This window comes from Lolium rigidum, unplaced genomic scaffold, assembly GCF_022539505.1.
Source record: "Lolium rigidum isolate FL_2022 unplaced genomic scaffold, APGP_CSIRO_Lrig_0.1 contig_55953_1, whole genome shotgun sequence".
In the NCBI taxonomy this organism is placed as follows: Eukaryota; Viridiplantae; Streptophyta; class Magnoliopsida; order Poales; family Poaceae; genus Lolium; species Lolium rigidum.
In genome coordinates this window covers 1-23,700 of record NW_025900965.1, presented here as the reverse complement: position 1 = coordinate 23,700, position 23,700 = coordinate 1, and the positions used below count along the sequence as shown (strand labels likewise).

Genomic DNA, 23,700 nt, shown 5'->3' with positions numbered 1-23,700 from the left:
CATCATGGAAACCAATACTATCACTGCTCCAATGAAAAAGGTCTATATTTTTCCGAAGAAGTCGAGCTATGTAAAAAAGTTTGACTAAGTTCCTAGAAAATTTTCATTACCATGTACAACACAAAATCGTTATCGTTAGATACATCATGAAACATATTTTCATACGGTAACAAATATGTTTGTGCTTTGCTACAACATATTGTGTCTGATAAATGAGCATATTGTATCAGATAATACAAAAAGAATCTAAACATAAAAGAATGATAGCTCATAGTAATTTCCCTTGTGTGATCAAGCTAGCTAGATATGTAGTTTAAAATTACCGATAATAATATACCCCCTCCCCTCCGATCTGAAATACTCTATATTCTACTATGCCTAAAATTTATTCTCAAATAGTCTATATTTAGCTTTGTTATCAACAATAACACGGGATACGAAGCAGTTTTACTTTTTATTGGATATCACTACTTTTAATGTAGTTTGGATTGGTTGAAGTAATATTAATAAATACAATACTAATTTGTCTCTTTTTTAGAATGTAGACTAAATCAAAACGAAAGGGAGCAGTACAGAAAATGTGTATATGGAGACTAAGCTCACTATAAAGCATTTTATTTTGAAAAAAGACCATATTAGAAGTTTTTAAGAAATGAAAAAATGTACATATAGGTTTTAGGTTATGATGTAGATTTCAAGCATGTAATATCTCAATCTGTAATACGTTATATTATGGGATACACACACAAAAAATGTGACAAAATTTAAAGATGCACTTTTCACATATCTAGATCTATAATTTTGTCTTCTTGTGTAGATTAGAATACACATATCTTAACTCTTATTTATTCAAACGGAGGGAGTAGATAACTTTTTTTAACTATCTTATATTTGTACTATGTGTGACAACTACAATGTGGTGTGATATTCATCTTCGCCATTTAGGCCGCCTCAAAATTTTGAGTTTAAATTTCAAGACGTTTGAATCTGAAACTTTCACATCCTAACTGGCGTTCAATGCATGAGTTACTCATATTTGGATTATTATAGTCACGGCAGAATACCATGTTGTAGATTAGAAAATGAAGTACAGTAGAAAAGGGCAACGATAGGAGGACAAGTCTTTTGTTTGCCCCATCTGTTCGGGGCCCCGTCCGTGCACTTGGGCAAAATAGATGGGAGCGATTCCACATCATACGACTACCTATAGTTAAGATGTGATCATCTCTGCTCCCTTCGTTTGTCAATTCATTTTTTTCTTTCGCAGGAGCTGGAAATGACTTCATCGACTTGATTATATGTTCGTCTGCCAACACAAGCAAGCCAGCTAGATTAATCTGCCACCTTATTACAGCTCATCTTTCTTTTGCACAACTCAACGGACACACTGAGACTGACAATTATTCTGACACTAGCCAGTGATTCAGTATGAGCTTTGCTGAATCGCATGCAGTAATCAGCTGAAACTAATAAACATAGTCAAACAAGAAGTACCACAAGCCAAAGAAACCAACTAAACGTATATGACTTTCCCTCCAAACCTGACGTATTGGATTTCACTAGTCATTATTGCATTACCAAATTTTTTTCTTTTTGCAGAAACAGCCACGTCGGCAGAAACAAAATGTGGCAATGCTAAGCTCGAAAGACTATGTAACGATTTACATGCACGGAGAAGACAAGAACAGCATCCGACTATCCCGGTTAAACTGCCGAAAACCTAAGGCGCCCATCTTATAGACTATCCCAATTACAAGATCATCTCTCATAGCTAGGGTAATTAACTGACAAGCTACAGCACAGAGACACACCCCTGGTCTTAACACTCTTTTCTGTTTGCTTTCCAAGAACTGCAACCATGACCTAGCTGACACAAACATACAAACAAGTCAATGTAGAGATCTGAAGATTATACAGAGGACGACATGCATCTATCTTTGGTTTTGATCCGTGGCCTGGTTGCTGGTAGCTGATGACGCTGACGTCCTGCCATTGGCCACCCCATTCTCCACAGGAGCAGGTGTCCCCCACTTCCCTTCGGACTCCAAGGGCTCCATCACTTTAACAGATCCATCTGACAGGCCAACTGCGAATTGATTTGGTTCTTGGGGATGTGCGGCGACAACATAAGGATAAATGGCCGGATTGCTGGAGCCAGGAGAGAGGGTTGTTAGATCATAGGAATCATGTAAAACCAGTAAAGTATGGCCATAATCTGAAACTTTAATGGAATGAGAATTCAAACGTAAGAATGTCAAACTTGTTGTCTGTATATTATACGTTACACTTGGTATCGGAAGATATGTTGTACTTTACACTTGATAACAGATTGTTTTTTTACAAAGGGAATATCAATATCGCGAAGATCCAATGGATTGTTTGGAATGATTAATGTGTGTCAACAGTCAGCACCCATCCTATATATTTTGCACGATAATATAAAGACATTGGTGATAACCTATATCCTGTACTTCATTGTCCCACATATTAAACACCCTTTCATGTGTTACATCATGCTCCTCAAATCGGGAGATTATGTCGTACAAAGTTGAGTACTCCTTAAGCCAGTCCACCCATATGAAATATTCTTCCATACTACCAAAACTTGAACAAAGAGAAGTGCTAATAAAGAATTGCATTTTTCCTAACAAGCTCAAAGCACCATTGTTCTTGTTTCTTTCAAAACTTAATGCTTTCGATGTTTGCAAGACTGGAGTTTTGATGCTTTTTTATTACTCCCTCAGTCTAAAAATAGGTGTCTCACTTTTGTCTAAATACGAATGTATCTAGATGTATTTTAGTTAGAGATACATCCGTATCTAGAAAAAGTTGAGACGCCTATTTTTGGACGGAGGGAATAATATATATTTGTTCACTAGTTTCTCCATTATAATTATTCCAAGATTTTCAAATGAAAATTACAGAATGAGTGAGAATTTGCTTATCGGGTGGTTATAATATCAGCATGCAAATGAGAATTAAAACTGCAGCAGCACGCAGAACTTCAGACATGATCTTCAGGCAAATATTGTGCAACCAATGTACAAAAGGGGGATACCTGTTTATGGCAGTCGAAGACATGTATGCAGATGATGCAATTCGGCATCGTAATCTCAAGTTGTCCACGTCAAAAACGGCAACATTACCATCAGTAAAAGCAGCAAAAACCAGTTGGCTATTGCACGAGTACGATGCATGTGATATCGGAGCTGACAAAGTTCCCTGCGGTATCCACTGAAACAAGTCGAGAAAGAGATCTATCAGATATTGAAAAAGAAGAGATTTAACAGACCATAACAAAATGTTTTCATCAAATATATGATATGCTACCTGATAGATTCTCTCCATTTTGGATGCGTCATATATAGCTAACTGAGTCTCATGGACTACTAACAAGCGACTTTGATCAGAATTAAACTGGACCCTTGTGTCTCCTGACGGAGTCTTCCCAGCTGGCATTTGTATAGCGACCGTTTTTTTCTTTTCCCAAGTATCGTTGGCCCACACACATAACTGCAAAAGAGAAAGGAAGACGGCTAATCACCAAAGTGTTTACTGGTAGAGAGAGAGAGAGAGAGAGAGCAAATATATAACAAAGGCAAACATAAATGGCCAGTCATCAAGAGGCCACAAAACAAAAACAGGAAACAACTGACCGATGAAAATGCAAATAGGAGGTAACAAGGTGTTATCAGTAGTAACCTGTGCATCGGCTCCTGAAGAAACAAGTATATGCAGGCTGTTGGAGAAGGCCAGTCCGGTTATCCTCTTTTGATGTCCTTTGAGTCTAGTTTTGACCTGAAAAGGTAAAGCTCAATATGGCTGCAAAGCAATGATTTAATTAATAACTCCGAGACAATCTGTGAAGATTTTCAAGAATTTAATACCTCATCTACCCTGACATTGTATATGTGGATGGTTGAATCTTCCATTCCGATTGCTATGATGTTATTGTCTTGAGGGTGAAATGCTAAAAAGGTGGATGCTGGTGGAGGTGGCATGAATGTTGTCATCACCTGCAGGAGAGACACTGTTAACGTTCTGGTGAAAAAATGCACCTTACTCTTTATTAGAAGGATATGTATAACAGAAGAGTACAAAGGCTTCATGGGCCACCCAAGATAGTAGGCCTGGTTGACCACCCATCAATAAAATACTACATGTGTCCATAAAAGGATGTCGCAAGTTTGTATAAATTTGGATGCATCTAGGCACTCTTTAGTGTATAGATACATCCAAATTTAGACAAATCTCCGACATCTTTTATGGACGGAGGGAGGTACTGAAGACCTAACGATGATCTCTGGAAATGCATCCAAATAAGATAATTAAAGTTACCTTAAATGTCATCATGTTAAACAATGAGACCTTTCCACCACATGCAGACATCACATAAGAATCATTCTTGGAGAGTGCAATGCATGGGACTGACTCCTCAGGATTTGCTTCCCCGGTATCATTTGCCATGACAAGACCACTGTTTGGTTGCCAATGTTGTGGCACAACACTGGCTGTGGCCTGCTCAGATGAAAGGAAAATTTTATACACCAACCTAAATTAACCTAAACACAGAAGGAATCAATAGAAAAGTAGTAATATGTGTATATACCTTGCCGCTTGGATTCTGCTCATTGCGATTCCATTTCCAGAGTCTTTGAATAGCATTAGACCCTAGTGCTAACAAACCGACACCAGAATTTGTGTACAGAAGTCTGACAACCTGCATACAAAGGTTGATAACCTTATCAGAAAATCCATGATTAGAAGTATGAATGCACAAACAAGAATAGGAAGGATCAAACCTTGGTGGCTTGGTCTGGAGTTTCTGGCATTGTGGCAACACGGAACTGCTGGGGATTTAGAACTTCCATCAGCTCCCAAGGTTTTGCTTTATCAGGCTTTTCTTCTGAAATTCTTGGCTTTATATCTATGCTTCTAGATGCCGGATCCCCACCATTCTATCAAATTCATGATTAAGTAAAATGATGTTTAGACTGTTGCGGATAAGGTCAGCATAGAGGCATTAAAACATATGAAACTTGTCAAAGTCATTTATCTTCTGGATAAACATACCAGCATAGGAGATGGCTTTGCAGGAGAGTTTCTGTCTAAGTGATCCATTCGGCCAATGTTAGGGGAGATGCCCGCAACAACAGGAGCACCTGAGACCTATTAATTCGATATTCAAGGTTAGGAACTTTCTGGAAACTACAACCACAACCTGATATGACAATAGCATGCCAGAAGATATGTACTTACCTTCATAGCAGAAGCTTCATATGGCGATCTAAATGCTTCGAAAGGTCGGTTTCCAAAAGCCCGTAAAGATCTGAGCCCATCAGAATTTGCAAGTATCTTAAAGCCATTGTCTACAGTAGTAACAGCAAGCAGATTCCCTTCTTTATTGAACCTCAACCGCGGAAAGCCCTGTTAGAATATACAGAGGTTAGATTACTGATTGGAGAAAAGGTTGGGAAATTTATTAGGGAACAGAGACTGACTGGCAAGCCTCCGTCAGCTTCAATGCAGGTAAGCATGTTGGTGTTATCAACATCCCAAAATTTAATTTGGTTATCTTCACCAACAGCTAAAATGTGATTCTGAGCTGTATCAAATTGCACAACACCCTGCACTACACCAGATGGCTTCTTACGGAATCCAGAATATGTCCTCTTGATAGATCCTTCACTTTCGTTCCACTCAACCAAATGTGAGTCTCCGTCTTTGCTTGTTCCGCATGAAAACAACCTGCGAATTGATGAACAAGTAAAATATTCCATCAGCAACAACTCATACACTTCTAGTGAGTAAAATAACACATCTATGTTACCTAGTTCCATCGGCACTATAAAGCATTGTAGTACACCATTTTCCTGGAGCTTCATAGTCCACCCTAGATCCCATATTATCATAAAGCCACGCCTTAATTTTCCCGTCCAGGGAAGTTGAAAAGATAAACTGCACAGGACACATAATGAAAGTGTGTATCAGTACACCAGATCGATGCTTATGTCTTGAAAAACCTATGCACTAATCTCTCTCAATTCACAGTAACAGGAACCACCCATGATGGCTCATATACAGCCCTAATTCAAACTAGAATAAGCAGCAACCAACAGATATCATCATTGCATTCCAAGATGGTAATGCCTAAATATTCCATTCACCTGAATAGTCTCTTTGTGGTGAGGGCAGATAGAATATACAGGTGCGTCATGCCCTTCAAACGAAAATATTTTCTGACCATGCATATCCCAGACCTACAAAATGGAAGGGAAGTTGCAGGAGACCAAAGCCGGAGAAATAGTAAATAGATGATAGCCATTCAAGACATCAAATACCTTTATCAGCTTGTCATCTCCACAAGTAACAACACAAAGTTGTTTGTTTGGGCGGGAGAATGCTATGTCATTAACTCCTCCAGAATGAGCCTCAATCTGACATGAAGAAAAGATTTAGTAACAAAAGTGATTCAATACAATGGAATATAACATCGTTACCCGCAAAAAAAAACATAACATCTATAAATTTAAGTTCGATAGGCAGTTAGAAGTTCTACAAACCTCTAGAACTTGGCGTGTTTCATTTGGCTGCTGATATGCATGCAGATGGATCAAATGTTTTGTGAATGCAACTCCTAAAAGCAAAATGAAAAAAGGAAACTTAAGCACCAATGGAGGACAGTAACTTAAGAAACAAAGAAGTGCAATACAGGGTTACTGACTGAAGACTGAAATATTGGCACTAACCCATCAAGTCTCCATCAGGGCTCCATGTAACTCGGTTAATGGACATGGAAGAGTCTTTAGCCACGGCACTCTTTTCTCATGAAAAGTAAAAATTGAGGCACATATATAAAATCAGAACATATAGATGCTTGCAAACAAGGTACAACACAACAGGAGGAAATTACATTCAGAATCCAACTTGTGCTCAGTTACCTGAAATTGTGGTGAACACGCTTGCATGTCCCAAATTTTGAAGGGCTTCGAGACCAGCCTCTCACGCAGACCAATCTCCCAAAGCGTAATTTCACCATTAGCAGATCCAACTGTTGAGCAGCAAACATGACGAGAAAATCGATAATGTGTTGAAATTCAAAGATTGACCAAATGATAGAAAGACCTTTTGTACTTGCTAGTTGTGATGAGATCTTTTTTTTAGAAAGACTAAATTAGCAATCTTGATCATACCTAGTAGTAGTGTATGACGAGAAGGATGGAAGTCCATGCTAGTTACATTAGATCCCTGTGATAATGTACAAGCCACTGTCTTGGGAAGATCATCCAATGACCACGAAGGTTGAGGAATAGGCGCAGGATATGTGGCCTGCAAAAGAAGTACAGATAATTTGTTTAGCTCATACAAAATGCAACGTGGTCATAAATCTTAACTGCATTTGCAACATTACCTCATCAATACCATGTCCACTGGGCCTCAATCGCTTCATTAGCTGCTCGGATTCTGCACTTTGATAGTCTGTTATAGTTGGGCGTTTCATCATGGAGACAGCTGGGGAATAATGTAATATAAGTATAGAACTGAGGTCACAAGACACATTAACCCATCACAACAAACAAAACGGCAACAATAAAAAGTAAATATTCATTTCTATTGGCGGGGAGCTAAGCTCTACATCTTTTTGATCCGATTTTTTAAAACTGAGCTAAAGCTCTACATCCTGAAAGAACTAAGTCATAAGTTATTAATCTCATAAAGTAACTGTATAATGTTAATACATTATGCTCCTTAATATACAAGTCATCAGAAATTATTTACATATAGCTATAATATGTAAATCAGATTTAAAATAACCAGCAAGCCAAGTCTGTTACAGATTATGCTCGAATATGTCATCCCTAGTGTGGAGAAAGGTCCACTTAACAAAACGTGGACAAATTTGGGTCACAGAAATATTATAAAGGGAGTGTATCAATACGCAAACCAATCGTCCTTCGTAGAAAAAAATGTGGTGCAAAGATATGTAAAACTAGCCACTCCATGCATGTCAACAGAAAAGGTGCCAGAGTCTAGGCTATACCTTGATTTGGTGGAACAGGCATTGATGATGCGGCGACACCAGCAGACTGAATAGATGATGAAACAGCAGCATTTGTCATCCAACCAGCTAAAGATGGACCAGCAGGAGGAGGCTGAAATGGCTGTGTGGATGAACATACTGGATGTAAGTAACAAAGCAATGATAAATCAAACATAAGCAGGAAATTATTTGTAGAAACATACAGGATGGCCCACGAGTGGTGGGTATGCGGCACCAGCCTTTGGAACAGCTGCCAACGGTACAGACACAGGTGATGTACGTGCTCCATTTGGAGGAGAGCAAGTATGATCAGTGAATAAAGTCTTGATATCTGGATTTGGCCGAGGGTTCTTACAAAGTTGATGCTGCCAGTTCAAGCTGCATATGTTCTCAAGGAATCATCAACTTGCACATTCACAGAGTGAGTAATGGAAGATTAAACAGAAACTCATAGAATGTAACTCTATAAGATTATTAATTCCAGACCTTTGGTTAATTAAAGTCCGCAATCGTGACGCCTTGAGAGTTGGAAAGACAAGTTTCTCGCGGAAAAGGGGATTTGCTTCAATTAGTTTTTTTAGCTCAATCAGCATGATACTGCGAGCAGATTTGGTATCCCCATACTTGGATAATTGTTCATTTTCCCTGCAGGGGAACATCAAGCAGTAAATAATTTGAGCTACTTCATTAAAAAAAAAAAGTAAAGCCAATATACTAATAATATACATAAAAATAAATTAGAACAACAAAAAAATGGAACACCCCGCATATATTGTTAAAAAAATAGTTGTGGAATACCACACTCGACCAAGAAATTTACAGATAATAACTAAGTACTACTAGTGATCCATTATTAATAGTGTTAACCAGGAAATGTTTTGTAGGAAAAGACCAGCATGACTTCTAAACTATCAAATGACTTATATAACACTTAATATTGTTTCAAGCACGCCGTTTAGTAAATAACTGGATTATCAAAGCACTAACAAGTTTATGCAGTTACCGTGCCAGTGTGCTCACTCAGCTACAGGTTCAATTTCAATGCAGGATACATACCAAAAGATTGAATAATGTGGTTACTGGTTACAGACAAACTACAACCGCACCAAGCATAGAACTTTAACAACATATAAGCAAAACGCTCTAAGAAAGATGTTTGAGTTTCAACAGTCTGAAGCAATAGAATATCTACAGCTTTGCACTGCAATTCTGCTAATGACTCACACAAAGGAACAAACTAAAGTTTCCTGGTGAGGAAACACATAACACAAACATCGGTTATAAAATTATTACAAGAAGCTTTCAGGATGGCTTCATCATAGAGAATAAGGGAACACAAACAATAGCGATAACATGAGGCAGGCAGATTGTACCTAAAATTCTCAAGAGTTAGAAGCTGTGTTATCTCTTTAAACAACTCCTCATTGAATGTCGAGAAGACTTTAAGATCCTTGACAAGAATATCGACCGCCTTTGCTCTATCATGCCTGTTGGATATTGTTACAGAAATTATAAATTTCGCCCAATTTCCAAAAACATGGAACCAAAAACCCCTGATCCTTTTTTCGGGGTGGAGTGCAAATGTATAAGATGGAGGAGAATATTACTTGTCAAGCGCTTCGAGATACTTCTGCTTCCTGATCTCGAAGAAGATCTTCATGGAATACCTATTGTCGTCCACCTTGGTGAAACCTGAGAGGTACCTCTCCACCTCATCCCACTCCCCAGCAAGGACCTTCTCCTCGAAGTACTTGATGTTGAAGTAGAACCCTGACTCTTGTTCAAGCCTGCAGCATGATGCACGACAGATGAGAGACCTCACAAGAATGTGATGTTCCATTGCACTAAATATTATAATAGGTCGAAGTCACAGCTCAAACAGGCAAAAATGGTTAAGAACTCGCAACATCCTATCAGAGCAATTCCCGAGGTCGCAGTATTTGTTCAATGACAGACTCTTGAGGTCAATACTGATGCTGGTACCCGTCATCTACGCTACCATGTACTAGTGATGATTTACTCGCAAGACGCCACAGAGGGGACACAACAATGCACTGGACTAACGACACTTAATCTAGATCGTTTACCTATTAGTATAAAGTAGCCCGCACACGATAAGTGCAGAAACAGTCAAGTTCCGGGAAGAAAACTAGTTTTGTACTACTTGGGCAACACTAGGAAAAAAACAAGCGGAAAAGGACACGGCTCAGTGACTACTCACGCGATTTCAAATCTACCCCTGAACCACCCAACTATAAAAGGGAAATTGCAGCAGAGACTACTAAGAAAATCCAGTTTGACCAAATTAAATTAACAATAATTATTATCAGGGAGAGGAAAAAAAAAAGAGAGAGAGAAATATTTTTTACCAGACACGCCGGGGAAATACACGAAAGTTCGCAAGGATTTACCGCACGTACGGAAGAAATCAAACAGAGCAAAAAAATTGAGGTAAATATTTTTTTTCCCGATGAACTCAAAACCCAAAGCAACTACTCCTACAAGTTGAGGAAGAAGGAAAAGACCTAGAGATTCGTTCCGTGAAAAACGCAAAAAAAAAAAATCATCACGCAGCGAAGGAAATCCCTAGGGGCCTTGCGAGCCCAACCAAACAGCCACCAACCAACCGTGAAAAAGAAAAAAAAGAAAAATAGCCCACGGGGCAGCAGGAGGAGAGAGAGGGTACCGACTTGTGCACGGTCTCCTTGAACTTCTCCTCGTCGAGGAACTGGAGGATGAGGAAGACGAGCTCGCGGCTGAGGGACGACATGGCGCCCGCGCCGCCGGCACCCGGGAACTCGATCTGCTCTGCCGCCTGGCCGGCGCGCGGGCCTCGGGGCGGGGGCGGATCTCGGAGGGGGGCGAATTGTATCTAGGGTTTGGCCGTCGTCGTCGCCGCCCGTCCCGTGAAGAGAGAGAGGGTAGGGAGATGTGGAAGGAGGATGAAGAGAGGGGCGAGGGAGAGAGAAAGTTTAGTAGTCTCGCTTTCTTCGATGCGTTGCAGACCTCTCGCCCTTTTCTCTCACCCCACGCCACCACCACTGCCTTATCTACCATACGTGCCGCAGCTTATCGATACGCTCACGAGCTTATAGATACGCTAATCCGTGTATCTGATAGGCAGGGGGAGGCGGAATCGAAGGGCGCGGGATTAAATCGGGTGCATATTCGTGAGGTGGCGTCCGGTCGTGAGCGCGACGTGCGCACGAGATGACGATATGGTACCCAGGACACGAGCTCGGTTCTCTTTGCGGGACGAGACGACACGATACGCGTGAAATTAATTGCGCAACGGGTGGATCTCTCTCTCTGGGTTTCTCGGATCTCGGCTCGTTCTAGCGTGGAACAAGTACAGTACTCCTGCGGCTGCGTAGCAGCACCGACTGCGTGCAAATTGATAGATGGGACCCCGGTGACGTGCATTAATCCTGCACTATCCGAACCAACCGCTCCAGATTCAATAGAGTTCCTATAAGAAATATTGAGTCGATGTTGCAAATTGTTTAGGCACCCGTATTTTGACTCCCCAAATCCGATCTTTACATGGTATTTCATTACCGATTTTTTTAAAAATAAGCTTTTTTCGCTTTATCATTCATAAATAAGGATGAGTCTAGGGAGCGGCCGCGTGCCCATTGGTACATCTGAGCACTCAACCAAAAAAGGAAGTAGACTAGTTTTGTCCGTGTGAACACCTACTACCTCCGTCCCAGTTCATAGGGCTTGCGCGTATTCCTAGGTTGTCAATTTGACCAATATAATATTATTTATATAATATAAAAATTATATTATTAGAAAGTAGAGTATCTAAGCTTTCTAATGATATAAAATTTGTAATACATATTTTGCATTATCATCGTCAAATTTACGACCTAGGGACACGCGTAAGTCCTGTGAACTGGGACAGAGGGAGTATTATTTATGGTTCTTGTAGCACATGCACTATGATGACATCATGCACATTAATTATCCTTTTAAAATGTTTAAACGCCTATAACTTTTGCACCAGATGTCGAAATTCGAATCCGCTTTCACGTTTGAATTTCTTGCGGTGAGCTCTTCAAAACTAGATCTCGTTTCTATGTATTTTGATGAAGTTTTTTTTTTAAAGCAACTTCTACGTGCGACAAAGCAATTATAATGCGAGACGATGCAACTTTAGTGTTGGGGAAGCAACTTTGCTGCACAACGTAAATCTACATTCACAATAAAAGTTGCATTGCTGAACGCCAAAGTTGCTCGACCATCCGTCAAAATTTATTCGGTGGGCACCAAAGTTGCTTCACTGGACGCCAAGATTGGACCGTCACAAACCAAATTTGCTCAGTCGAGTACTAAAGTTGCTCTGCGAGATACTAATTTTGCTCGGTCGGGCGTCAAAGTTGCTCTCCAGGGTTCGAAAACTGCATCGCCGGGCACGATTGTTCCTCCGCGGGGCACTTAAGTTGCTTCGTCACACATTCAAATTACTCCTATGGACACCAAAATTATTGTCGGGCACAAAAGTTATGCCTTCGTGTACCAAAAACTGTTCATGTTCGTTGCACACCAAAGTTGCTTTGTCGCACACCAAAGTTGTTTTCCTGCACAATAAAGTTGCTCTGTCGCGCATCAAAATTGCTTGTTAAATAATTTCGTCGAAACATATGAAAATGTGGTCTAGTTTTGAAACTCTCATCGTGACGATTTTAAAAGTGAAAACGAATTGTAATTTCATCGCACGGTTTAAAAGTTACAGCTTTTTAAAAAACAACACCTAACATTAGCTAGCCTACCAGTGGGATGGCCTAGTGCGTGTGCCCGTGAGGTTCGTGTGGCACGCGGCCGCTCGTAAGATTTCAGGCATAAATAAAGTTACACACGCCCAAAATGAGGAGGAGACCCTCTTATATAGCAGATTAGAGATAAAATAAGAAAGTACAAAACGAATCAAAACTTGCCACGCGCCCAAACCAAGACCAAGGATACCTCATCTCCACACCGACGCCCCCAAGAGGATAACGACACAATGCGCCACCGACCTAACGGACAAATGTTTTCACATGAAGCCCACACGTGGAGAAGGTGCCCACACCCGCGCCCAAGAGAATTACGACACCCATAGACGTCGCCGCCAATGGCGCCGTAGCGCTGAGCTTTCTCTCGGAAAAACCATCAAACCACACCGGTATAACGGATTGCGCGTTATCCCCGTGTCCGGCCTCTAAACACGCGATCTGGTAGATGCCTTTGCCGAAGTGGCGCCAGCACCAGGATCCCCCGCCACTCGCTCCTCGCCATCCTCATGACCAACAAGCAAGGTCATCATCACTGCACGAGGGCGATCATGAGGTGGTTCTAGATCCAGGGGCACCCAATGGAGATTATGCAACACCCCTTGCCCTCTGATTGTTGTTGCGGCATCGCGAGGGGAGGGAAGCTTCGGTTCTCGTTTATGTGTGTGTTTTAGTCATGTGTTTCTTAGGTATTCGAGTTTCCTCCATCAGCATTGCGGCGGGGCTGATGTCGATGGTGCTTTTAGGAATAATGGTTTTCCCAGCCCATGCCCTTGCTCACTGAAGGTGTTGTTGGTGTCGACAAAGTTTGTCGGACTCCAAGCTATTGGATTTTCTTCGACCTAGCGATGCGTCTTTGCTGGTGGTGAGGATGGACTGCTCTTGGAGTGTGGCGGTCTTGATTGTTGTTGGTCTGCTGAACACATCGGGGATCCGGTCACCTCAAGGGCGGTGTTGGCTCTGGATCCGCCGTTGAAGAGGCTCAGAGGGCTCCTCCAACTGATGTTCCTTATCGGGCTAGATCTGGCCTTACGGGGCTAGTGGCTATCGTGGCCCACTATCACCTCTTGACTATGGGTTTCTTCGGTGCCGAAATGTGAACCACATGTTGATGATTTCCTTCTCTGACGACGGCGAAGGACGTGGTTGCTTGGTAGTTGTGGCGACGTCGGTTTGCAGTAGTACAACCACTTGTATCCTCCTTGTTTTTTGTTGCTTATACACGTATCAACTTTGTATTGTTATTTTTATGAATACAAGTAATGTACACCGACGGGCTTACATCGTCAAAAGAATAACATTTTTTGTAACATAAATCACAAACAAAACAAGGTTGATATATTGAACAAGTTGAACAAAAAAAGAACAACCCGCGACCGAGGCCTTGCAGCAATAAATCCACACCTCTACCAAACATACCACAAACTTTTTGACATGACTGAAACCGATAAAAATCACACAACTCTTAGTAAACAGATTCCAACAAGGTTGGTATCTCGATAGGGATGGAACCTTGTGTGGGCATGTCATCTACCACAAATTTTCACCCAGTTAACGGCGTTACCGGCTAGTTAACAGTGTTTGCCACATGTTAGTTGGCATGATGTCAACATTCAACGACCTCCAGAAAACTCTTTTGCCACGGTCAGATTTTTTGCGGTTAAAGGCCCCTCAACCACCACGGATTGAAAATCCGTGGTAGATCTTTTGGCGACGCGATATGCACCAGAGAGGTCGTTTCGTTCCCTATGAGTCATTAACCACGGGAAACACACCTTGGTCGACGATTTTTGGCCCTGGTAGATAAAGACCTTTTTGTAGTAATGCCCATTGGCAATATTTCGGTGACAGACATATAAATTTCACCATTGCCCATGTTGTCTTTGCGGGCCAGGCCCATCTCTGTCAGGACTCATTGACCACACATAAATCGTTTAAGTATGGCCCGTCTCATTGTCGTTTCCATAGAGCATGTCCTTAGCTTTGCTTTGTACTAGTGTGAATTGTGATATGGTTGATTCTTGAATTTGGAAAAGTTGAATCGGATTTCAACTTCTCCAAACTTAAGACATATAACCTCTCTCTCTCTCTTGTGCTCAATCTTTCTCCTAGAAGTCATTAGCAATGGTCTATCAAAAATGAAGGACAATTTGGGTCACGAGGCATATCAATAACCAGAAAATCAATAGGATACATGTAAGGCCAACAAATATATCTACACTTTTTACTAGTCCCATATGGGAGTGGACATATAGACCGAGTACCAATGCCTAATGATAGCAAATGCTCAGTTTGTATGTATCTAGTTTAAGAGTATCGAACCACAGAGAGCCATTGATAGAAGTCTTTATGCCCCTCATTACTATTCAGTAGAGAACAGTTGTAAGTTGTCTCTAATTCCAAGTAACGGTGCATAAAAGGTGTTGGTGTTTGAGAATAAAAGTAAACAAAAACAAAGTAATAAGCTAAAGTAAACAAGAGCAGCGAGTGTGTTTGTGGGAATGACAATATGGATAAGGAGTTTGACAGAAATCCTCGGGATACTGACGGAGCCAGAAGGACAAATCAAGTGGAGGCCCGAGGGCCCCACACCATAAGGCGGCGCGGCCTAGGGGGGGCCCGCGCGGCCCTATGGTGTGGCCCCCTCGGCCGGCCTCCGAGGCTCCCCTTCGGACTACTTATTGGCCTCGACCTAAAAACGCACGGAGAGAAGTCGAAGTCGCCAGAAACCCTCCAGAACGCCGCCACATCGCGAAACTCCGTCTTAGGAGCCAGAAGTCTCCGTTCTGGCACTCCGCCGGGACGGGGAATTGGAGGAGATCATCGCCATCATCACCGCCAACACCTCTCCATCGACCAGCCATGTTTCCCCCATCCATGTGTGAGTAATTCCCCCGCTGTAGGCCGAAGGGGATGGTAGGGATTGGATGATATTGGTCATGTAATAGCATAAGATTGTTAGGGCATAGTGCCTAGTATCCGTAGATGTTACTTTTATGATATTGTTGCAACTTGTTATGCTTAATGCTTGTCACTACGGCCCGAGTGCCATGATCTCAGATCTGAACATGTTATTGATTCATGAAGATATTCGTTGTTTATGATCTTACCTGCAAATTGTATACACATGTCGCTGTCCGGAACCAATGGCCCCGAAGTGACAGAAATTGGGACAACCGGAGGGGATGGTAGTGACGTGAGGATCACATGTGTTCACGGAGTGTTAATGCTTTGCTCCGGTACTCTATTAAAAGGAGTACCTTAATATCCAAGTAGTTTCCCTTGAGGCCCGGCTGCCACCGGCTGGTAGGACAAAAGATGTTGTGCAAGTTTCTCATTGCGAGCACGTACGACTATAATTGGAACACATGCCTATTGATTGATTAGTACTTGGATACCGTTTTATTATTATCCGCAAATGCCCTGCTATGATTGTTACATGAGTTTCTCTCATCCATGCAACGCCTGTTAATCCGTCCCCGTGCCTACGGTATTTTAATCCTCGTTGTTTACTAAAATCACTACTGCTGTTTCCGTTACTCTGCTGCTTGTTATTTCACTACTCGCTATCTGCTATAAAGCTGTTACTCTTGATAAACTCTTGCGAGCAAGTCTGTTTCCAGTGCAGCTGAATTGACAACTCCGCTGTTAAGGCTTTCAAGTATTCTTTGTCTCCCTTGTGTCGAATCAATAAATTGGGTTTTACTTCCCTCGAAGACTGTTGCGATCCCCTATACTTGTGGGTCATCAAGACTATTTTCTGGCGCCGTTGCCGGGGAGCATAGCTTTATTTGGAAGTTCACTTGGATTGATATTGCTCGCTGCAAATTCTCCATCATGGGTAAACCTCGCGATACTAAGATCGCCATATTACCATCCACTACAAGAAAAGGTACAACTCTGAGTACCTCTGCTGCTCTTGATTCACCATCTGTGATAAGTAAACTTGTTTCACCACCACAAGCTTCAAATGCTGGTACTTCTGCTGAATCTGAAAATTCTTATGATATTGATAACGTTTCTGCTGTGCTTGATGATAGTGGTTCATTGGGATCCTTTCTAGATGCTACAATTGCTAGGTCTAGACAAATTGAAAATACTGAAACTCCTAATGCTACTACACCTGTTAATTCACCTGAACTTGATTATTCTAGTGATGATCCCGATGAAGATTATGTGGAGCTTAATGATGATTTTATTGAAAAATGCAATGCTACTACTGATGCAAGAAAAATTAAAAAGTTGCTTGCGAACATGCTTGTTAGATATAAACCGTCTCCCGATCCTAAATTTGCCACATCTCCTATAAACATTAAGGATAAAGATTATGATTTTTCTCTTGATCTATCTCATATAGCTATTGTTGAGAAAACACCCTTTTGTGGTACTGAAAAAGAAAGTGCTGTTGAACACATGATTGAGTTATCTACTCTGAGTAGCTTGTTTTCTGATGATGTTAAGATGCGTACTTACTTTGTTGCTAAAATCTTTCCATTCTCATTAAAGAATGATGCTAAAACTTGGTATAATAGTTTGCCACCTAATTCTATTAAAAGTCCAAAAGAATTGCTTGATGTTTTCTTCCGGAAATACTTTCCTGCTAGTGCTCAACATATTGCTTTGCAGAGAATTTATAATTTTGACCAGGAAGATGGAGAGAAATTGCCTGAAGCTTGGGCGAGATTTTGCTCTCTTATTAGAGCTCTGCCTGATCATGATTTGGAAAAGCATGATTTACTTGATATATTTTATAGTGGACTAACCATTGGGTCTAGAGCATACCTGGATAGTTGTGCTGGTTGTGTTTTCAGGAAAAGAACTCCGGACGAAGCTGAAGAATTATTGGCTAAAATAGGCCGGAATCATGATGATTGGACTACGCCCGAACCAACTCCAACGCCAATATTGAAGAAGAGGGGTTTAATTAAATTGAATGATGAAGATATGAGGGAAGCCAAGAAGTCTCTCAAGGAGAAAGGTATTAAACTCTGAAGATGTGAAGAATCTACCTCCCATAGAAGATATATGTGAGATAATTCCCCCTTCATCCATGATTGAGGTAAACTCCCTTCAGCGCTTTACTAGGGAAGATATTCCGTATTCAAAACCTCATGCGCAATGCTTAGATGAGTTTGATAATTATATTGTTAAGCAAGAAAATTTTAATATGAGAGTAGAGAATCATCTAATGGAAAATTCTCAAGCTATTAGCAATTTGCATGATATTGTGGAGAGAACCTCCAATGATGTTAAGATGCTTGTTAAACATTTTCAAATGGTTCAAACTCAAATCGATCAACTCACTAAAGTGCAAAATGACTTATTAAAAAATAATTCTAAAGAGAAACATGCTTATGAAGTAACAACTAGAGGTGGTGTCTCTACCCAGGATCCTCTATATCCTGAAGGGCATCCCAAAAGAATTGAACAAGATTCTCAACGCATTGAACCTAGTGCTCATTCTAAGAAAAAGAAGAAGAAACATTAAAATGTTGTAGAATCCTCTGAGCCTGTTAATGATCCTAATAGTATTTCTATTTCCGATGCTGAAACTGAAAGTGGTAATGAACATGATAATAATAATGGTAATGATAAGAATGATGTTTCTGATAAAGAAGAAGTTGAAGATGAACCCGAAAAGCAAGATAAAAATAAAAAGTATACTAAAGAAGATTTTATTGCTAAGAAACATGGTAATGAAAGGGAACCTTGGGTGCAAAAGCAAATGCCTTTTCCTGCTAAGAAACTAAAATCAAAGGAAGAAGAACACTATAATAAATTTTGTGATTGGATGAAACCTTTATTCTTGCAAATCCCTTTGATCGATGCTATTAAATTGCCTCCTTATTCAAAGTATATGAAAGATATTGTTACTAACAAAAGGAAAATCCCCAATGAGGAAATTTCCACTATGCTTGCTAATTACTCTTTCAATGGCAAAGTTCCAAAGAAGTTGAGCGACCCAGGTATACCTACTATTCCTTGTTCTATTAAGAATAATTATGTTAAAACTGCTCTATGTGACTTGGGAGCCGGTGTTAGTGTTATGCCTTTTTCTCTTTATAAGAGACTTTACTTAGATAAGTTGATACCTACTGATATATCTTTGCAAATGGCTGATAAATCTACTGCTATTCCTGTTGGTATATGTGAGGATGTTCCTGTTCAAGTTACTAATAACTTCTTGATATTAACTGATTTTGTTGTGTTGGAAATGCCTGAAGATGATAATATGTCTATTATTCTTGGGAGACCTTTTCTTAACACCGCAGGGGCTGTTATTGATTGCAATAAAGGGAAGGTTACTTTCAATGTTGATGATAAGGAACACACCGTCTATTTCCCCAAGAGGATTGAAAAAGCGTGCGGAGTTAATACTATTTCTAATGTGAGAACTATCAAAGTTGGAACTATCGATTGTCCTATATATGAGCCTAAAGAAGAATATCAAACTCTTGTGATTGGATCCATATCAATACAATTCAAGGTAACATGATTGATTTGAGGTTTTTTTCTTCTTATGCTATGTAAAATTTATTTGGTGGCAAGACTTGATCAACCTTGTTAACAAATACTTTTTATATGCATAGAGAAGGTAAACAACATTTCTTTCTTCCTCCACTTGCTCTAGTTGCTGTAGCACTTTTATTTTGCAAAGTTCCTTAGTTGATTAGAGATTTCAAAAAAAAATTACCCTGTAATAATAATTTTAACACCCAAAAATGTGCATGGGCACCATGGGGTTGATCTCCACTTAGGCCAAAAGCCTAAGCTTGGGGGAGGTATACCGGCATCACTCATTCTTTGCATATTATGGTTGCTGGATACTTGTACATACTTGTTTAGCCTCTTTGAGTGGTTTTCTAATGAGAGGGAGATGATATTTGGGGAAGTGCTGCCTGAAAACAGATTCTGGACTGTTACTAGAAAAATTCGTGCGCACAGCCAGAATGTTATTTTGAGCTGCCAATTTTTGTGCAGGTTCCCCAGGTTGTTATCTAACTTTCATTAGTTGAACACTTTTCGAGCTGAGCAACGTAAGATTTTTGTAAAAATCGATTTCTGTACTGCTGTCAGGTCTTGGCAGATTTCTGCCACCTCGCTTTTCTGTGTTTCTTTTAGTTTTCACTTTCTTGTTCTTGCTTTGTTTCTTTCCTAAAACACAAAAAGACCAAAAATATTTCTGTTGTTTCTCTTCACCATTTGTTTATCTTGGTTTCTTGCATTTGTTTCGCTTTATTTGCTATTGCTAGTTTGCTATAAGAAAACCCAAAAAGATTTTGCTTTGTTTGCTTGTTTTCTTTTGTTCTTGTTCTCAAATTCGAAAACACCAAAAATATTTGCTGTTCTTCTTTGGTTTGTAAAGCTCATTATGAGTTCAATGGTCTTCGGTGGCTGGAGCGTGGTTTTCATTTCATATTATCCAAGCTACACAAGTGAAAAGGCAATAATGACGATCTACGACAATCTGATTGTGGTGAGAGGCTGGTATGAACTCTATTTGTTTTCATTTTTGTACATATACTCATCCATGTGAGCATGTTTAGTTGGTTCATGTGAGGTATATGTCATTTAAGAAAGTCTAGTAGTTCATGATCTCTCATGTTTAGCTCCAATTTATTAATATGAGTAGCATGTCATGGATGTTTGCTTGCATTGTTTTATTCATAGATAGGTATGATATTGTGGTATCCTCCTCTGAATAATTCATTTATATCGATTTGGCACATGCTCACGCATGCATATGACTGAACAAAAGTCAATTAAGCCTCAATGATTTACATTGCTTCGAGTTCTTGTATCACTTTTATGCCTCCGTTAATTTATTTTGCCGCAAGCATGATTATGACAGTTACTGCTCTCTTGATTTGTCGCTCCCTAGTCTTTTGCTAGCCTTCACTTGTACTGAGCGGGAATGCTGCTCGTGCTTCCAAACACATGAAAACCAAGTTATTCCAAAGTGTCCACCATAAATACCTATGCATGGCATTTCAAACCATTCCAAGTAAATTCTCATGCGCTACCTTTAAAACCTTCAAAATGCTTCTCAATTTGTGTTAATGTTTCATAGCTCATGAGGAAGTATGTGGTGTTTAGCTTTCAACCTTGTCATTTACTTTTGACGGACTCTCATATGGACTAGTGGCACATCCGCTTGTCCAATAATTTTGCAAAAAGAGTTGGCAATGGGATTTCCAGTCCCGAATTAATTAACTTAAATAGACACTCCTCCATGGTTTGTGATTGTTGGACGGCACCCAAAGGATTCGGTTAGCCATGGCTTGTGTAAGCAAAGGTTGGGGGGAGTGTCATCATCATAATAAAACTAAACTAAAAAGGCACTCCTTCATGGTATGTGATTGTTGGCAGGCACCCGAGGATTCGGTTAGCCATGGTTTGTGTAAGAAAGGTTGGAAGGAGTGCCACATAAAAATGCAAATAATTCATGGGAGCCGCTCTTGAAAGTCCGGTTGGCGAGGTAGTTGGTGTACCCATTACCATTCGTTGACAACGACAAACACCTCTCAAAATAATTTTACTCCTGTTTTACAAATGAAAAGCTCTAGCGCATGTTAATCCCTGCTTCCCCTTTGCGAAGGGTCAATCTTTTACTTTTATGTTGTGTCTCCATCCTTTCTTTGAGCACTTTCTTGAGAGCACAACTGTCATTCTTAGTATAATATGCTTGTCTCAAAATATGATTGATTGTGGTATAACTTTGATGCTTTTATCTTTGACAATCACTACTTCTAGTTTTTCTATGAACTCCGGAGGTGCCCGGGCATTTATGTTTTGCCGATCAAATACGAGCAAGCGAGATACCACTCTATCATACTCATTTATGAACATTGCAATCCTGCTTATATACATGATTCATGATGCTTATTATTAATTGTTGGTACCTCTTCATGATTGACATAGCTCGTTAGATGATCTTATTTGCATGTACCTTATTATGAACTGCTTAAGTATTAGCCATATCATGAGAATATATACATCATATGAGCAAATGTGTTCGTGAAAGTTCTTTTATCGCTCGGTTGTTAGCCGAATTGCTTGAGGACAAGCAATGAGCTAAGCTTGGGGGAGTTGATACGTCCAAAACGTATCTACTTTCCCGAACACTTTTGCTATTGTTTTGCCTCTAATTTGTGTATTTTGGATGCAACTAACACGGACTAACGCTGTTTTCAGCGAAGCTGTTACGGTGTCTCGTTTTTGTGCAGAAATCCAACTTTCGGGGAAAAACCTCGGGATTTTGACGAGAAGGCCCTATTTTCCCGAGAATGCGACGGAGCCGGAAGGACAAATCAAGTGGAGGCCCGAGGGCCCCACACCATAAGGCGGCGCGGCCTAGGGGGGGCCCGCGCGGCCCTATGGTGTGGCCCCCTCGGCCGGCCTCCGACGCTCCCCTTCGGACTACTTATTGGCCTCGACCTAAAAACGCACGGAGAGAAGTCGAAGTCGCCAGAAACCCTCCAGAACGCCGCCACATCGCGAAACTCCGTCTCGGGAGCCAGAAGTCTCCGTTCTGGCACTCCGCCGGGACGGGGAATTGGAGGAGATCATCGCCATCATCACCGCCAACACCTCTCCATCGACCAGCCATGTTTCCCCCATCCATGTGTGAGTAATTCCCCAGCTGTAGGCCGAAGGGGATGGTAGGGATTGGATGAGATTGGTCATGTAATAGCATAAGATTGTTAGGGCATAGTGCCTAGTATCCGTAGATGTTACTTTTATGATATTGTTGCAACTTGTTATGCTTAATGCTTGTCACTAGGGCCCGAGTGCCATGATCTCAGATCTGAACATGTTATTGATTCATGAAGATATTCGTTGTTTATGATCTTACCTGCAAGTTGTATACACATGTTGCTTGTCCGGAACCAATGGCCCCGAAGTGACGAAATTGGGACAACCGGAGGGGATGGTAGTGACGTGAGGATCACATGTGTTCACGGAGTGTTAATGCTTTGCTCCGGTACTCTATTAAAAGGAGTACCTTAATATCCAAGTAGTTTCCCTTGAGGCCCGGCTACCACCGGTCTGGTAGGACAAAAGATGTTGTGCAAGTTTCTCATTGCGAGCACGTACGACTATAATTGGAACACATGCCTATTGATTGATTAGTACTTGGATACCGTTTTATTATTATCCGCAAATGCCCTGCTATGATTGTTACATGAGTTTCTCTCATCCATGCAACGCCCGTTAATCCGTCCCCGTGCCTACGTATTTTAATCCTCGCTGTTTACTAAAATCACTACTGCTTGTTTCCGTTACTCTGCTGCTTTGTTATTTCACTACGCTCATTGCTATAAAACTGTTACTATCGATGAACTCTTGCGAGCAAGTCTGTTTCCGAGTGCAGCTGAATTGACAACTCTGTCGTTAAGGCTTTCAAGTATTCTTTGTCTCCCCTTGTGTCGAATCAATAAATTGGGTTTTACTTCCCTCGAAGACTGTTGCGATCCCCTATACTTGTGGGTCATCAGCGGCCGCGACGGATTTTTTGTGCATGGAGACTCAGGTGTTCAGGGTTTTCCCGAGATCATGAATAAATAGGCAGAAGGGGGAGGTCGGTGGAGACCAGGGGGCCCACACAACCCCTAGGCGTGGGCCATGAAGGAGATATGCCCTAGAGGCAATAATAAAGTGGTTATTATTTATATCTTTATGTTTATGATAAATGTTTATATATCATGCTAGAATTGTATTAACCGAAACATTAGTACATGTGTGATATGTAGACAACAAGAAGTCCCTAGTATGCCTCTTAAACTAGCTTGTTGATTAATGGATGATTAGTTTCATAATCATGAACATTGGATGTTATTAATAACAAGGTTATATCATTATATGAATGATGTAATGGACACA

General features: G+C 40.7%; 1 protein-coding gene across 2 annotated transcripts; it reads right to left on the bottom strand.

Annotated features, from left to right (window-relative positions):
• Positions 1-1,636: 1,636 nt before the first annotated feature.
• On the bottom strand, positions 1,637-10,869 carry LOC124681784 (protein TPR1). Of its 2 annotated transcripts, none has more exons than XM_047216605.1 (25): positions 10,732-10,869; positions 9,649-9,828; positions 9,415-9,528; positions 8,528-8,686; positions 8,245-8,419; positions 8,042-8,162; positions 7,412-7,512; positions 7,194-7,329; positions 6,942-7,051; positions 6,750-6,819; positions 6,564-6,637; positions 6,342-6,437; positions 6,168-6,260; positions 5,831-5,958; positions 5,502-5,748; positions 5,260-5,427; positions 5,074-5,169; positions 4,803-4,958; positions 4,610-4,720; positions 4,339-4,518; positions 3,888-4,016; positions 3,703-3,798; positions 3,331-3,513; positions 3,059-3,234; positions 1,637-2,148 (listed from the first exon to the last, which is right to left on the bottom strand). In XM_047216605.1, exons 1-25 carry the CDS (start codon positions 10,809-10,811, stop codon positions 1,932-1,934), a joined length of 3,396 nt encoding a protein of 1,131 aa, XP_047072561.1. In that variant the 5' UTR covers positions 10,812-10,869; the 3' UTR covers positions 1,637-1,931. The 2 variants fall into 2 exon arrangements, with proteins under 2 accessions (XP_047072561.1, XP_047072562.1); XM_047216606.1 differs by having other exon boundaries at positions 7,412-7,464.
• Positions 10,870-23,700: the final 12,831 nt, after the last annotated feature.